Raw genomic sequence first — 17,839 nt, forward strand, 5'->3', positions numbered from 1 at the left:
TAATCCATGGAGACTTTGCTGTTTAAACTTTTCAATCTAGAGAAGTGCTTATTTATCCTTGTTTGTTTGCTTGTTTTCCTTTCTAAATCTTCAATGTTTACCAGTACAATAACTCCACAATAACTTCTCCAAAAGACAATTTTGAGATTAAGAAATTCCCCAAAAGAATCCTCAGTAAAGAATTCTTATTGTCATAGTCTTTTTGAAATTACAATCTTCTTTCTTTATCATAGTATTCCCCTACTCAGAAACCTTCAGTAGTTTTCCATTGCTACAGGGCATTTTTATTTGCCCCATTTTTTCCTGTACCATCAAATAGAAAGTTCTTACCCTAACAATTGAATTGGGAATTGGGAATACTCTGACATTCCACAGTCTGGCTCCAACCTATCTTTCATTTTTACATCCCAGCACTCAGCATAATACCATACATTTTAGATCCTTTAAAAATGTTTGTTGAATTGAAATAAATAATTGCCCCAATCTCCCTTCTTTATCAAAGTACTATGTGACATCAGTCTAAGCAGTTGTTCCCTTAACCTTGAGAGGAATCAGAGATTTCAGTCTACTTTTCCTACCTTTTTTTCTTCCTTAATGAAATATATCTTGGTCTTTGCCTCATAGTAGTCATTGTGGGAAAAGCTGAAACTAAGATTGATAAGGGAAAATTCCTTAAGCTGTCTGCCATTTTGGGCAGGAGAGACCCAGACAGATTACTAAGTGTTTTAGCCATGCCTCTCCCCATTCCCTATTGCTCCAGAAATCCATGGTGTTTAAGAGCTGATACAATATCTTCTCTGTAGTTTGAGGCAAGGGAACAAGATATGGATCCAGGTGGGGAAAGGAGAATGGTCATGGAAAGCTAGTGTCTTTTTTTTTAATCACTAAATCATTCTTAATAAACCTTGGGGGGAAATGCATATATGTGTGTATGTGTGTGCGATATGGATTTTGTTTTTTAGTTTAAAAGGAAACACGATTTATAAAGGGAAGCAGGACTTTTTTTGACAGTATTATGGCTTCCTCTAGATAACTGAATTAGTTGGTGCTCATTTTCCATTTAGCAAAATGAAAAACTTGGCCATAGCCTCATTAAAAAATTAGTTAGATGGCCAAGGCTAGTAATGTGTGGGACAGTGACAACAAGGCAGCTGTCCTTTTGGGACGAATAGTTCATGAATCATACTGTATTTATTCATTGTTTACATTTATGTGCAGACTGAACAGAGATCCTGGATGAGTACTGCTTACATTTGGCCTCTTTCTTCCCACTCTTTAGATATGTTAAGCAAATCAATGGTGATCCTTTGGTCTCTCAGATAATTCCAACAATAAGCAGTAATTTAGGCTCAAATATCAGAAAGCCATGTCTCTACTCCATTATGGAAAGCAAGAATATGAATTGGGGAGACTATAAATTTGAACTGGATGCCAGGAACAGATTTGTAATGTTCTTAGAGGCTAAGAGACTGTCAGGCTGCTTTGTGGTAGGACTCCTCTCTCTCTGCTAAACTAGGTCATTCAGTATTATCTGTTCCCTCCACTTGGCCTTCTTTGTCATTATTAGTCTTTACAAGCTACTTCCTTACCATCTTCACAGTCAATGATACTAGGGGGAAAAATGTGTTTTCATGTCCTCTCACAAAAGACATTGATAAACTAGGGTTTGTACCTCTAACTTTGTTACTGTATAAAAGCTAAAAAATTTGATTCAAATGAAAAATATGCCTTTTGCTTACTTTACATATAATTTCCCCAAAGTGAGCCCCAAATTGAAAGCTGAGCTAGAAACTTGAAGCCTCTTTGATTTAGATATTCTATATCTACAATTCAGTTCAATCTAACTAATATTTATTATAGCCCATGCTATCCATAGTCTACCCACAAGCAGGTATTTTACTTCCCAAAGATAAAAGATGGTAGCAAGTTGTAATGTCTCCCAAATTATAACAAAACTGGAAATACATATTGAAAATATGCCTCTCACAGACCCATGGCTTTCATCATGATATATTATCAACATCATCATCATTATTATTACTACTACTATATTAAATTATGTTTAACTGGTGATTTAACTCCCTTAATTTTTCCCCCATTTTCAATTTATTATATTCATCAGCAATAAAATACTTAAATGTTACTTTATATTTATATCATTATGTCTTATGATTTACAAAAGCTTAATTTATTTTCCCTCCTACAAAAATAAAGCATTTCTCTAGTAAAGAACCCTGTTTCTTTTGGACAGATCTACACCTTGTTTATAAATGTTGTCCAGCTTGCTTCTCATTTCCGAAGCTATTTAATCTTTTATTTCTATGATAACCACACTTGCAATGAGCTAGGAAATCTTGTATGGAAGCTAAAGAAGACTTTTTTGCATAAGAAATCCCAATGGTCATGTCTTCACACCCTGACCTTTTCCCCCAGTTATAAATTATCATCGACTTTATCCAGGAAGACTGCTTAAAACTCTTATTTGTTTGGGTTTGAATTCATGTTTTTCAATGGTGTTATTATTAGAATCCTCTTTCTTTACCATGAAAACTGAGGCTTCTTGGTAGCATTTTTAGTAGTTTAATGAATATTGGTTTGTTTTTTTAAGGAATAAATAACATAGGGCACTGTAACATTTGTGTGGTACACTGTCATTTTTTCAGATATTCTTTTGATTGCTTTGGAAATGCTTTCAAATACAGAGCAAGAAAAAAAATGAGCACAAGCTTGGCAATAAGAAAACTGGGCTCTCATCTCTGTTTTACTATTAACTGGCTGTGTGACCTTGGGAAGTCAATTTCACCACTCTCAGTTTCAGTGTCCTAATAAGGGAATTGGAATAGATGAACTCTAAAGGACCTTTTATCTCTAAAATTTTATGGTACTATAATCCTAAATGATGTTAGAGATACACACATAGAGTGGATTTTCTTAATTTTGAAGGTAAATATTTCCAGAATTTGAACTTTAAATGATGTGCTAAAGTGGGAAGGACCTGGCTATGTTATAAAAAGACTTTGGTTAAAATTCTGCCTCTTCACTTATTGCTTGTGTGACCTCGGCAGATCACTTAACTTTCTTGGTAGTCCCAGTTTTCTTATATATATAAAGAGAAGGGTTGGATGACATAGCCTCTGAGAAGCCCTTCTGCCTCAAAATCTATGATTCTATCTTCCCTCGTTGATATATGTAAAGAATGGCCTCTCTCCATGTTCCCACTTCCTTTCTTAGAAACTTCAGTTTAAAACAAAATAATTCTAGATTTCCTCTTATATCTTTGAACCCAGCCACTTAAGCAGAGGAAAATTCTTTAAACTTATTTAGAGCTCCTTGAGTAAAAGAGCTGTGGGTGAAGGTAGGAATGAAATGAGTTAGGATCCTAATATAGTGTGATCTCATCCTCTTAAAACGCAAGTGAGAAAGCTGCATATATTTGAAATTATCTGTGAAGCAAAAGAAAGTATTGATGTTTGATAAATGGAGACTAGCCAAATAATGGTGCTACAAATTGCAAAAAGGGGGAAATGTGTCCTTTTAAATGAAAATCTAAAATGTATCATCTGCTGTTTGATTTGCATAATAGAAGCAATTCAGGAAAATCCAAGTGTAAATAATATAGATCATATTACAACAGCTTGATTATTTGTGTGATGGGCAATTTAGCACCTTTAAAATGGGAAAGTGTTTCCCAGGGGAATCATCCTCTGTAAGATAAATCTAATAAAAGAAAGGCAAGAAGCTGCTACTATTACTCTGCAATATTGATTCCCCAGTTGCATGCCACCACACGGGCTTTTTATATTTTAAGTTAAGATGAGGAGGTTCTCCTCAGTCAGTTTCTGTAGTTGCTTGCTGGTTAGGAACAGCTGTCAGCACAGGTTGACATACTAGCATGTTGCCCATCCCAAACATTTTATAATGCCTTCTTTTGAGAAACCTTTTTTACAAACCACAGTGTCTACAAAAGCTATTATAAATTCACTAGGTGGAAAAATACATGAAAACAACTGTTCAAGCAAAATGAAACATTTTGGAAAATTGTTTATGCTGCCTGGTGCAATATTTTATTTAATTGTGGCAAAGAAAAGCATACTGTAGGAAGTTCTGTCACTTAGGAATTTAAGTTATTATCTGTCTCTTGAAAGGATCCCTTTGATAGCTGCCATCTGACACTTTCCATGTAGCTTTGTTAAAGATGATCTCTTTTGTTGTATTCCCTTTAGTTTTCTGGTTTTGAGCTTGACTCTGTCAATATTGTTATCCACTCATTTTTTTTTCTGGATTCCACAGAAATTGTTGAATCTGCATTTTAAGAACACCTCCAGTACAGATGCTTTCTTACCAAAACGCATCTCGTAGCAAGAGAATTATTTTTAGACATCTCTTAAAAATTATTTTTGTCATATAACAGCGTTCGTTCATTTGGCTCACAAGTCCTTCATCACATCAACCATTGATTTAAGTTGATAGTACAACTTCATCAGCATTTCCAACTTTTAAGTGCATTTTCTCAATTTAATTGTAAGCACAGCAAGATTTAATCCTGTTACTTCAGGGGTTTGTTTGTTTTATATATACTAGCACTTCCCTTTTGGAATGATACCCAGATGAATGTTTATGATTGCATTTGTCTTAGCTAGATAGAGTAGTCTCCTTAGCCTTTAGTAAACTAGAAGTCATTTCACAGGGTACTTAAAATGGATGTAGGTAAAGCGTAAATCCAATTACCACCTTTTAAGATGGCAACTTTCTACTTTAGACCAAGCAAATACTGCTGACATCTACATTCCCCAACACATGCCCTATTATTTTTGGAGTGCTGATGACTTACCTATGAATACAGCATGTTAACTGCTGCTATTCCAGTTACTGTCATTTCATTATAGCTTGTGGGAATAAAACATGAACTACTGAGAATAAATTTCTTTTTAATCTCTATTATCTTTCAGTTTGTCTGAGTGAGCTTACTTCCTGGGCTCTTATTTTACTAGTTATTTTACAGATGATGAAACTGAGGTCTGGAGATAGAGTGATTTTTCTATTTCTATATAGTGGATCCAGTGACAGGTCTAGAAAAAAAATGCTTTCTGAAAAAAAAAAAAGTCCTTTGAGGCTCTGTTTTGTAGCTGTGTCTCCAGTGTGTTGTGTGTAATGTGTTGGCTGTTAGAGAAGTCAGATAGTACTAGCGTTGTCTCCTAAGGGATGCTTGTTTATTCGGGCTAACACCTGGAAGTAAGCATTCAAACTCAAGGATGTTTTGGTTAAGGAAACAACTGGGGAAGGTTTCATTTTGAATCAAGTAGCTTGTGTTTCTTAAGTTAGAAGGTCTTGAAAACTTCTTTGAAATAATGCATGCTGAAGCTTGAAGGCTAACGTGTAGGCATTTAAAAAATGCCCTTTTATATAATTTAGATAAAAAGGGCTCTGAACATGATACATAAATTAGTTACAGTGGGAGCCCCAGAACACTGAGTCTGTGGACAAATCGCTTCCAAATTCTGCAATCAGAGGCAAGCACAGGTGTGGGTAATCCCCTGAATATTTATAGTAAGCTTTGGAATGTGGGCAGAGGCACACACTCAGACCAGCTGTTGCTCAGATGCCCATAACCACACCCTCTGTACCAGCCTCAAGCTCTTCTCAACTCAGGTCACTTGTTGGTAGGCTGGGACTCAGCCATTTATCAAAAAGGAAGAGATTGTAGATAACTGAGAGATGTCACAATACATGCTCATGAATCCACTGGAATTCAAAGCCTTAAAGGTGCTTGTCTTGCCACCCTTACCTGTCTTTATGGATTTACTTACATAGAGCAAGTTCTTGTTGAAGTTCAGTTGTTTCCTTCTTGTCCAACTCTTTGCAACCCTATTTGGGATTTTTGTGGCCAGAATACTAGAATAGTTAGACATTTCCTTCTCCAGTTCACTTTATAGATCAGGAAATGGAGGCACACAGGCTTAAGTGACTCACCCAGGGTTACACAGCTGTTAAGTGTAGGAAGCCAGCTTTGAACTAAGGACGAGGAGTCTTTCTGACTCCAGGCTTGCTCCAGCTAACTGCCCTCTGTGGTTTTATTTATATAGAATGTGTTTGTCACTTTAGCCTGTTATTGTAGCTAAGTTAGTTGGGACCTTTGAAAAAGGTGGGGATAAAAACAAAGACAAAAGAAATCTTTGTCTTCATGGAGCTTACAGTCTGATGGCATAGATAGAGAAACACATTTGCACAACCAAATATATTGAGGATAAATTGGACATAGTTTCAGAAGGAAATCACTAAAACTAATGACTGAGACAGACTTCTTACAAAAGACAGAACTTAAAGAAAGCCAGAGATGTGGAGATGAGAAGGGAGAAAATTCCAGACATAGGAATGCTCAGAGTTGGAAGACGGAGGGTCTTGTTCAAGTAACAGCAAGAAGGCTAGTGTCGTTGCATCACACAGTACATTAAAGAGAGTTAGGTGTAAGAAGACTGGAAAGGAAGAAAGGGAGCAGGTTATAAAGGACTTTAAAAAGATGGAGGACTTTGTATTTGATCCTAGACATAAGGGATCTATTGACCAAGCTACAAGACTGGACAGTGAGAGGCAATTAAATAGATTCTGTCTTTGTGGAAAACAGTGTTTCCTCTGGGTGAATTGGAAATAGACTACTAGTTCACTCTATCAGAGCAGAAATAGCCTTAACATATAGTAACTAAGATATAATGAAAGTATGCTACATTTTTGTCCTCAACAGCAATCGACTTTCTCTTTATAGCAGTTAACCCTGAATTTTATTAATTTCAAATTTCAAGTTCCACATGAGGTGGAAAAATGAAGATAATGTTCTTTCTGACTCATTAGCGGCCAGAACGAATTCTGTACCTCATTGTAAACTAGAATCCGTTTTTGTGGCAGAAGAAGAATCTTTTATTTTTCCTTCTGAATATACTGTTTTAAAATCCCAAGAGATAACAAGGAATTAAAGATCAGGTGGATCTAAAAACAATCCTTCTTTTAAATCTCAAAATGAACTTCATTGCTAATTTGTACCATAGAGGCATTAAAATGATGAGATAAATTTTAACATGTTATCAATAATGATGACTTCTGGAAGAGGTTTAAAAGTTATTACTGAGGAAATATATGGCTAAGTTTTCCTTTAATATTGAAAAACAATAGAAAGGTAAATGTTACATTAGCACTTCTGAGATACAAAGGGATGGTACCCAGCATCTATGTCAAATCTTCTGTGGAAAATCAAAAAATTCAAAATGGCCAAATTCTAGACTTAGCTTTGCCACAAAATATTTTTATAATTTTGTGCTGGTCACCAAACTGTTTCTAGGGCTCAGTTTTCTCAATTACAAAATATGAAGACATTTGTTGGTCCCTTCTAAAACGAATAATCTATATTTCCTCAGTAATCATGGATGTGGAGACTTATCTGCAGTCATTCCAAGATAAACAAAGGTCTTGTGCCTCTCAGATTTGGGTGGGAATTAAGCACTGGTGTTCTTCAAAGAGATTCCCATCAGTTCTATTTCTGATACTGCAGGGGTCAGTTTTTACCCTGGTATTCAGCCAGATTCTTTAACTGGTGAGTTGGAGGTCAGGTTGTTATAATCCCACAGAGAAATACTCTGTTTATATAAGCATTTACTGAACTGCACAATGGAAGGAAGAGATTTTCCTTCATGGTTCCAGAGTGTTTATAGAACTGTGCTACAGAGATAGATGTGGAGAATTATACAGAGTATTACATCATTGCTTAAATCACAGTATGGAATCAAATGTTTTATTATTATGAGTAATAATGAAAATGAAAATAATTATATTAGACATTTTTAAGTAGCAGGATATATCAGACTTTGAAAAATACATGATTTCAAGTAAATTGATTTCTATTAGCAAAAAAGATTATAGCCCTTCTCAATAGAATAAAGAGAAAAATTCCTTAAGAAATAATTTAGCCATGGAATTCTGTGATGTATGGAATGTTTGTATCTTTAAAGCATTTTTCATTTAGCTTCATAAAAATGTTTTATTGGTCCCTTTTTTTAATGCCATAGTCATTTTCAAATTTAGTACCAGTTCTAGATGCCAGATTTCATCATACAATCTTAGATATTGAGCTGAAGGGGAATTAGGGTCATAAATCCTCTCTGGCTATGTCTATTTCATCACAGAAAAAACAAACAAACAAAAAACAAAAAACAGATGATACTCTAAGATTTGGTTGAACTCTTCCATACATTCATAGTAAAAATCAAGAATTCAATATCATCAATCCCACTAGAATGAAATAATCTCTTAGAATGCACTTTAAAGACAATTTAGTCTGAAATGTACCTGAATAAAAATTGCCTGTACAGAATATGTAACATGTAGTCAAGCTAAGGAGAACAGATACTTTCAAAGTCAAGCCAGTCTTCTTTTTGATATCTACTTGCTAGGAGGTCTTTCTTTACATGAAGTCTAAATCTTCTTTGCTACATCCTGGTTCTGCCTTTTGGAGTTAAGGAAAATAATCCTAATCCACTTCTACATACTATTCTTTCAAATACTTGAAAGTCTCTATCACATCTCCCTTTCTTTAAGCTAAACATCCCTAGTTTCTTCAATCAGTCTTTCTGTGCCATGATTTCAAGGCCCTTTATCATCCTGACTGCCATCTTCTGCCCACTCTCTAGTTTACCAGTGTTCACCCAAAAATGTATTGTGTGTATACTCTCTCTATATATATATAATTTCATGGTCCCATGGTCCTTGGAAGGCATTAGCCCACACTGACTGGGTCTGATACTAAGGATATTATTTAATTTCTCTGTTTCATAGCTTCTATCTGAAGCTAATATAGGAAAATCTCTAAAATAAATGTTAGATAGAATTGGTGTCTTAGGACAGTTAGATGGTACAGTGGATAGAGTATTGTACCTGGCGTATAGAAGATTTATCTTTATGAGTCCAAATCTTTGTCACAAAAGCACCAAATAAAGTCATGAAGGGTTGGACACAGTTGAAACCATTCAGCAACAAAGAGTTTGTGTCCTAAGTTTCCCAAAATTTGGGTAACAGTCCTACACAGTCCCAGATCCTTCACAATTATTTAATGTACAATGTTCATTGTTCAAGATTTTTATCAAATATGAGTAAAACTTTATTTCACCCATACAGAAAACTGAAGGTACAAAAGATTCATAAGCACTTATAAACAGATATAAAAACATAAAATCAGATAGCACCTTAGAATGCCCTAGGAAGTAAATGCACTTGCAAGGGGGAAGAGTGGCACTGCTGAATTAAGTGGCACCTTCCCATGGACCTTCTCTTTCCAGTAATTCAAGGCAATATATCTCTGGGCTAGCAAAGACCAGGTCCCTCTCTCCTTTCTTCCTCTGCTTTGGCATTATTTTATCTCTTCAAAGGCAGTGTGCCCTTCTTTTGGCAACCTTGGTCCTCTATTTGTAATCCTTTCCTTAACCCAAGAAATATGGAGTTAAGAATTTTTTTCCCCCTGAACATTTGAATTTAGGAACTCTCAAATTCAGAGTTAGTCTTTCCCTGCCTGGAAGTTCAAGTCTACCATTGACTGACACATGTCTCTACTGCCACTGCCATGACTCTAGCTAAATATTCTCTTTTCTACCCGTATTTCCTCCTTTTCCCACAAGAATAGCACGTTTTTGTCAAATTCTTTTCTCAAATTTAAGTAATTTTATCTGTAGCATTTTCTTGGTCTACAAATCTAGTAACCCTGTCTAAAAAGCAAATGAGGTTAATATCGCATGGCCTTTTCTTGGTGAAACCATGCTGAGTTTTTGTAATCATTATTTCTCAGCCTAGAAATTCACTAACTAACTATCCCTTTAAGAGTATCTACCAGGAGTCTCTTAGGAATCATTCTCAGATACCCTTTTCTTAAAGAGTTTTTTTTAACTTCTCAAATCTGCCTTTTTTGAAGCCCATGATTTTGACTGGTAGCAGGATGGAAAACATCTCCCTTGGTCTATAAATTCTTGCCTAGGGCATTTAATGATCCTTAGCTATGCTTTGTAGCTTTTTTCTGACAGTATCATTTGTGCTTACAGGAATCACCAAAAGGGTTAGTAGTTCTCAGGTTTGACAAGGCTTTGGAGGTTCTCCAGCATATTCTGCATGTGTGCTACAGGAAGATAGCAGAACTCCCTGTTATTACTGCCAACATACCTCAGCAGGGAGCCACTGACCACCAGTGCTGAACTTCTTTTCTTCTGTTTCTTATTGGTAGCTTTTCTCTTACTTGATGGTACCTTTACATCCATATCATCCTTCTCTGACTCATGGTGCTTCTTCCTGAGAAACTATAACCTCAACCTCCTTAGCAAGAGCTTCCTTTTGATTCTTTAGTTGTACATTTTAATGATCCCTCTTCTCATTCTTCTATCCTCCAATCTCTTGAAATTTTTGTTCATTCATTTCAGTCATTTCTGATTCTTTGTGACCTAATTTGGAGTTTTCTTGGCAAAGATACTGAAGTGGTTTGCCATTTCCTTCTCTAGTTCATTTTAAAAGTAAAGAAACTGAGGCAAATAGGTTAAGTTTCTTGCCCAGGATCAAACAGTTGTGAAGTGTCTTGGGCCAGATTTGAACTCAGGAAAATGAGTCTTCCTGACTTCAGGCCAAGCTCTCTATCCACTGTGCCATCTTGCCGCCATCTTGATTCTGGTCAGAATTTCCTCCTGCTTTTCCAGATCATTTCACTTTGTTTTTACCTTTAATTTCTTCTTCTTATCCATCTCTCCCCAACTTGGAGAAGAGAAAGGTATACTTTAAATACATTTACATTGAGTTCTAGGAGAGAAACTAATTAGCATTGTCAGCATATGAAATATTTGACTCCAACAGAAAGACAAATATTACTTGTCACTTTGCGCACATTAATTCAGAATTCATCTTTCTTTCCATGCTTGCTTAGAAGTGAGACTTCCTTGCTTATAGCTCACATGACTTGCTGCCATGGAGAAACTAATTATAATTATAATTATTCTTTTCTTATAAACATTGACAATTTTATACGAATAGATGATATGATGAATCACCAGTAAGATTTTTTGCTCATAATTAGATAAGTCCTCTATGAAAGTATTTTGAAATCTCAAAGAAAGAACATTGCCTAGTGCCAGATGTATATGAAGAGATTTTTTTTTTAAAGCCATTCACTGGTGGTATGTTAAACTGTGTATAAACAACAGCAACAAGTAGACGACCCTGAAATATAGATTTAAAATACTTTGGCGTTTCTTGATTTAAAGAAATAAATTTCTTGAAAAAAATTTCTTGAATTAAGTCAGTCAAGGCAAGGAGTTTAGGATCTGAATCTTCAACAGCGCCAGACTGCCAACAGCACTGACAGCTGCAAGCCTAGGGACCATTGCCATACTGTTGGCCTGCAGTGTGGAAAAGATCCTTTGTTGCTCATCAGTCTTGTCAAGCCTTCATACACAAACATAGCAATCACAAGCATGTTGAATTATGAAGGATGAATACTTTTGCTCCCACAAAAGGATTCTGTCTTTTAGACCTAAATTTCAATGAACCTACCTTCTTACAGCCCTAAAATTTTTAAGAGGCCTTTTCATCCATTACAAATGCAAAATAATTTATTTAATGTTGCGCCACAACTTTCTGATGAGAGTTAAAACCATATCTGGATCCATGAGCCAACCCAAACAGAAGAGGTTTCTGGGTTTTGACTCTACCTTCTGGCATTCTGGATTGCCCATGTTATTGATGTAAATCAGCCATTGTAGTACTTCTTTGGGTCCTTATTTTACTCTTTGACACACCCCAAATTACTGTTCTATTTTATGGTTATCATGTGGGAATGGCAAGAGTCCTCATGAAAGTACGTAATGGACTTGGAGTCAGGAATCTTGGTTCTAATCCCAGGTCTAGTACTTACTGAATGACCTTGGACAAATCATTAGGTGTCCAGTGGCTAGAACACTGGACCTAGAGTAAGGAAGTCCTAAGTTCAAATCCAACCTAGTCTCTGCCTTAGTTTCCTCAAATGTAAAATAGAGACAATAATAACACCTACCTTTCAAAAGACCAAATGGATAATCATTTTTAGCATAGTTCCTAGCACATATTAGGCACAATTATACATCTTAGCTATTATTTTTATAAATATGATTTTTAGTTTTAGGAGTATCAGTATTAGTGTTTAACCTAATTATATATAAATATCTCGAATAATATTAGCATTAGTAGTATCAGTATTAATATTTAACATAATTATATATATGTACATACATATAATAATATTAATACTAGTAGTATCAGTATTAGCATTTAACTTACTCTTCTAGGCCTCATTTTCTTTATTTGTAAAAAGAAGGCATATAGTCAGATGACCTCTGAGTTCCCATCCAGCTCAGAATTTATAAATTTTAATAGGCATTCTAAGAATTAAAAACATTCTGAAAATAAAACTTTACAATAGGACCATTTAGACAGATGCTTAAAAATATGTCCTTACACCAAGACTAAAGACAGATTTGATTTCTCTTTTACTGAAGTCACTCTATTAGTCAATCTTTTTGCTAATATTTATTGTGATAGCAGATGCCCAACTCTCTGAAATGTTCTGCTGCTTCGTTTTGCCCCCCAAGTCTGGCTTTGCTCTTTTAAAGAATCAAGGCCTCCCCATTGACAAATAGTAACAATAAGCTCTTCTCCTTCCCTGCTCAGTCAGTTAACAAACATTTTATAAACATTGACTATGTGCCTGGCATTCTGCTAAGCCGTGGGGATAAAAGAGTGGCAAAAGATGGTCCCTTTCTCTCCAGGTGCTAACACCCCATAGTGAAGACATGCAAACAGCTTTATACAAATAAGGTATGGAAGGAGACGCTTAATGCTTCCTGGAGTCAGGAATTAAGCAGTAAGGCTTAATTGCTAGGTTATCCTTAGTACTGTTAAAAAGCAGAGAATGATTTCTTTTAGCTATTCTATATCCTCTCCTTCAGACTTGTCAGTTGCAGAAAGTTTTATTCATCTCCTATTCAAGGCTCAGGTGAAATTTCTTCTCATCACCTGGCTTCTAGAAGACAACTTTTTCTCTAGCATCCACCTCTTTATTTTTTTTTTTAAACCCTTACCTTCCATGTTGGAGTCAATACTGTGTATTGGCTCCTTGGTGGAAGAGTGGTAAGGGTAGGCAATGAGGGTTAAGTGACTTGCCCAGGGTCACACAGCTGGGAAGTGTCTGAGGCCAGATTTGAACCTAGGACTTCCCATCTCTAGGCCTGGTTCTCAATCCCCTGAGCTACCCAGCTGCCCCCCCACCCTACCCCCCATAACCACCTCTTTAAATGAGGAGGGATATCACAATAGAGACTTAATGAACTCTTGATTTTGAATTTATGGATAGATGTAATATTAATAATTCACCACATTTAATATAGTGATTTATGGGCCATAAGACACTTCTCTGACACCTCCATGAGATACTTATTTCAATGTTTATTATACCTATTTTAAAGATGGAATAACTGAGACTCAAAGAGATTACCTTATTTATAGTCACAAAATTAGTAGGTGCTGGAGCAAGAACTTCAACCTGATCTGCTGCTTGACTCCCATTTTAGAAGATAGCAATGATGCACATTTATATAGCATTTGATAGCTTATAACATTTTCCTTTGAATAGATTATGAGGTGGCCAGTACAAGTTATTATTATGCCCTTTTGACAGATAAGAAAACTGAGTCCCATAAAAGAAAGAAGCAGATAGATTTTCCCCAAAAAACAATAATAATGTTTCAAACTAAGATGTGAACCTTAGACTCTAATTCTAAATGCCAAAAATAATCAAAATACTTTGAAATATTCAAAGAAATAACTTTTGCATTAGATTAACAAAATTTTCTTCCTTTTTTTGGTAAAAAGTTCCAGATTCTTAAAGCAGTTTGTGCAGCAGAATTTATCCCTTCTGTCTAATCACCTTCAGGCTAAGTTTGAGTGCTCTTGGCAATAGGAAATGTGACCATCCAAGAAATTATTGAATTCACTAGCCACTCCTCTGCCAGGAGAGAGTGAAAGAAACCTTTTTTCTGTGCAAGCTTAACAGATGTGTCAGAAGACAATTCATTACATAATAATTGATTGAAATTTATGCGGATGTTGGCTCCGCCTGATTTCTTTAGGTATAGATCTCACATTGACCTTCATTTTCCTCAAATACATTGTACAGAAACATTTGTTATCCTTGATAAGGAGGAAAGTATGGCACAATGCCCAGCAGATGTATTTTCTGAGTCATTAACCCAGATTTCTCCTCTCTGAATTTTCTTGGGGGGGAAAAAAGTTTTCAGTTGATTGACAGCTGAGTTAGGCTCTTCGCCAAAATCTTATGTATGAAGTCTTTTAATTTTAGTAACTACCAAATGGAAATTTGAGAATGTGAGGTTTCTTCATGCAATCAAGTAGAAATGAATCCTATCCAGGTAGACTGACTCTTGACTAAGAACCAAGCCATACACAGAGTCCCAAGTGCCATCTTTGCTGAAGCAGGACTGGGCCTTGGCTCAGTAGTTCCTGACCTGAAATAAATAGCTGCAATCTCTAGTCACAGTCATTCAGTGTCTGAGAACCACAGAATCTGCATCAAGAAGCAGCTGCCAGAGCCCTACCTACCTCATGAATAGCAGTAATAGTTGAGTAAAGTTATAACCAATGGCATATTTCCATCCTTGCTCAAAAGGATGCCTTTTTTGGTCCAGTGGGTGCTTGTGATATTTCATACCATGTGTTCATCCCAGGGCCCACTCGTTGACATCTGACTTAGATTACTTTTCTTGAGAAGACAGTTTTACCACAGGAATCAGGAAAATGGTAGAAATAAAAATACAACTGGTTGCCAGTGAGTGTAACAACCTTCTCAAGGTTGTTTTAAAACATTTTGTTTTTCTGTAGGACAGGATGGGGTTAGAGGATGACTGAACAGTGTGGTCAAGTAGTTGTTTCTCCTTTACAAATAACATTCTGTGCACAAAGGAAAAACTTATAGAGAAAGCCAGGAAAAGGGAAAGAAAGGGCTGCCTTGTGTCAATTGTACTGTTTTTTTTATTTAACACTGGATAATCTTTTGGCAGGAACTGTTCTTTGACTTTTAGCAAAAAAATGGTCTTTGACATGCAGAAAAGATTGTGACCAAATAGGATCATTGTCTTTTAAAGGTGCTTTCTTGTTTTTGCATTGCTATGTACCCTAACCCCTTGAGAACTCTATTTGATTTGATGATAACATTGAGACAGGAGGGACTAATCAACAAAGTGCTTCCCTTAGAGTTTGGAACACCTTGACAGGAATCCTTTTGCTAAGGCTTACCAGTTCTGTGGCAGTGAACAAGTTACTGAAATTCTCTATGTTCTGTTTATTCATTTGCAAAATGGGAATCCCAATACCTACATCTCAAGGATGTTGTAAGCCTCAAAAGAGGTAGTGGATGGAAAGGGCTTTGCAAACATTTAAGTGTAGTAAAGATGCCCATCAGTCATTTAATCAATCAAGCATTCAGCAAACTTTTATTAAGTATCTATAGAATTCCACATGCTGGGCTGGGCACTGATGATCCAGTTATAAACAATGAAATAGCCTCTACTTTCATTATTACGATGATTGTGTTTTGCTGTACAATTTGGAATTGTTATTTTTCACGTATAGAAGCTATACTTTTAAAAAGTCATTACAAGATTCTATTGTGACTCATTGACTGTATAGTTTTGGTACTTCTACTAATCTCATGTTTCTTCATAGTTTTCTCATGTGAACCTGTCACTCTCTTGACAAAAAAAATCATATTTCTTTTCAGGGATACCAGGAAGTGATTATGTCAATGCCAACTACATAGATGGCTATAGGAAACAAAATGCCTATATAGCAACTCAAGGATCACTCCCAGAAACATTTGGAGACTTCTGGAGGATGATGTGGGAACAAAGAGGAGCAACTGTTGTCATGATGACAAAATTGGAGGAACGATCCAGGGTAAGAAAAAAGCAAATTTGGATCCCCATGCTTGTTACATTTTACTCAACTCATTATCTGACCTTTCCCTGAGGTCTTATTTTCAGACAACCATCAATTGTGAAGTGAAACCAGCAACTCTTGATAGACAAACATTCTTTAAAATTCTACTGAGTTTACTACTGAAGGAATGCTTTCATGCCACTGATATTTGCTTTCCAAAAGTAATATCCAAAGAGATGGTTAAAGAAAATAAAAATCAACTTGAACCTCTGTTGAAAATTCAGGCTGGACAAGACCTGGCAGACTTTTCAAACAATGCAATTTCAAAAATATTTTTAAATGTTTTCCTCTTTTTCTACCTTTCATCATGAGAGAAGGTCTAGAGAAGAAGATTTTCCCTGAATTAATCCATTCTCTGAGAGTAAAAGAAGTCAGGGCTACTAGAACAATGAAAGGTCTTCTGAATACTTAGGTTGGTTAATCCTCTGATTCAGTTTTATCTGATTTTAGTTCACTGATTTAATTTCCAGTTGGTTTTAATATCAAAGAATAGATTTCTATTGTATTACCTTATACAGGCCAATGTTTCAGGTAATCTGAAGGTCAATTTTTAATCTCATCATGGCTTAGATGTGACCTCTAGGCACTTGTAGGCTATCCCAAAAGAATGCATACCAGTAAGACTTTAGAAAGGGTCCAATTTGGCACCTGTATCTTTTTTCTCTTAGGTCTAATAGCTAAGTGAACAGATTTTCATCATCAGAAGTTTGGCTGCCTGGTGATAAATTATTTTTCTTTCACACTATAAAGGAGAAAGATTATTGATATAGTATTTGGAATTTATTGACTGCTAGTCAAGAAGACCTGATTTAAATTGTCACCCCAGATAGTCTCTGATTTTATAACCCATAGTAACTAACTTCTTTGGACTCAGTTTCCTTCTCTGTAAAATGGAGATGATAACATCACTTACCTTGAGGTATTATTCTTCGGAACAAAGGAGGGAACAATTACAGAATGCTTTACAAGCCGTGAGGTACAATATGAATGGGAAATATCATCATCAGAGGTATAGAAAGACTTTTGGATCAGCACAGGGATTACTCACTCCCATCTCTCAATAAAAATTCCAGATCCTTGAAGTTTCAAATCATTGCAGATTGGAACCCGAGTATTAATGCTGTGGGAGACTAAAAAAACATAGTAAAAGGAGAGCCAGCCACAGTCTTCTCATTTGAATTTGCAAACTGGGAAGTCTTACAATTATCTACTGAAAATAGAGACATAGCCATAATAATTCAACTGAGATGCTTTTTACAGCATATATATGGAAAATTAAGTTAGAGTAGAAGCAAAAGTTACACAAGGGATTCATGAGGAGAAATCTAGATATCTGAAAATAGTAACACGCTAGATAGAGCTACTGTACCAAGGCTAGGAATTCAGAAAGTGTGGAGTTCAGTAGGTTCAACAAAATCTTTTGAAAGTAAGTCAAGCCTTGTCAGAGATACTCAGAAGGAATAATGGTGTTTTAAGGGAGCTAATTTTAAAGCTTCTAAGATTCTGAAGAATCTTCTTCAGTTCATCATATTCTATGTACAACCTCCCTTAAAGAATTCATGACTTACCTCCATTTGCCTGTTTACCCATTTACTCCTCACAAAAGGATTTCATTTAAAGAAAACCATGAATGTTTACCAGGACAAATAAGAGATACAGTGGATAGAAGACTGGGCCTAGAGCCAGGAAGACCTGAGTTCAAATCAGCCCTCAAAACAAGATACTTAACTAACTGTGTGACTCTGGGCAAATCACTTAACCCTGTTTGTCTCAGTTTCCT

At 35.9% G+C, this 17,839-nt stretch overlaps 1 protein-coding gene across 1 annotated transcript in view; it reads left to right on the top strand.

Moving 5' to 3' along the window:
- PTPRD (protein tyrosine phosphatase receptor type D) overlaps positions 1-17,839 on the top strand; it is a 610,060-nt gene that overhangs the window by 517,835 nt on the left and 74,386 nt on the right. Inside the window, exon 29 of the mRNA XM_044656609.1 lies at positions 15,842-16,017. Within this exon, the coding sequence (XP_044512544.1) occupies positions 15,842-16,017 (176 nt within the window). The remainder of the gene's footprint in view (positions 1-15,841; positions 16,018-17,839) is intronic.

This window comes from Gracilinanus agilis, chromosome 1 (assembly GCF_016433145.1).
Source record: "Gracilinanus agilis isolate LMUSP501 chromosome 1, AgileGrace, whole genome shotgun sequence".
NCBI lineage: Eukaryota > Metazoa > Chordata > Mammalia > Didelphimorphia > Didelphidae > Gracilinanus > Gracilinanus agilis.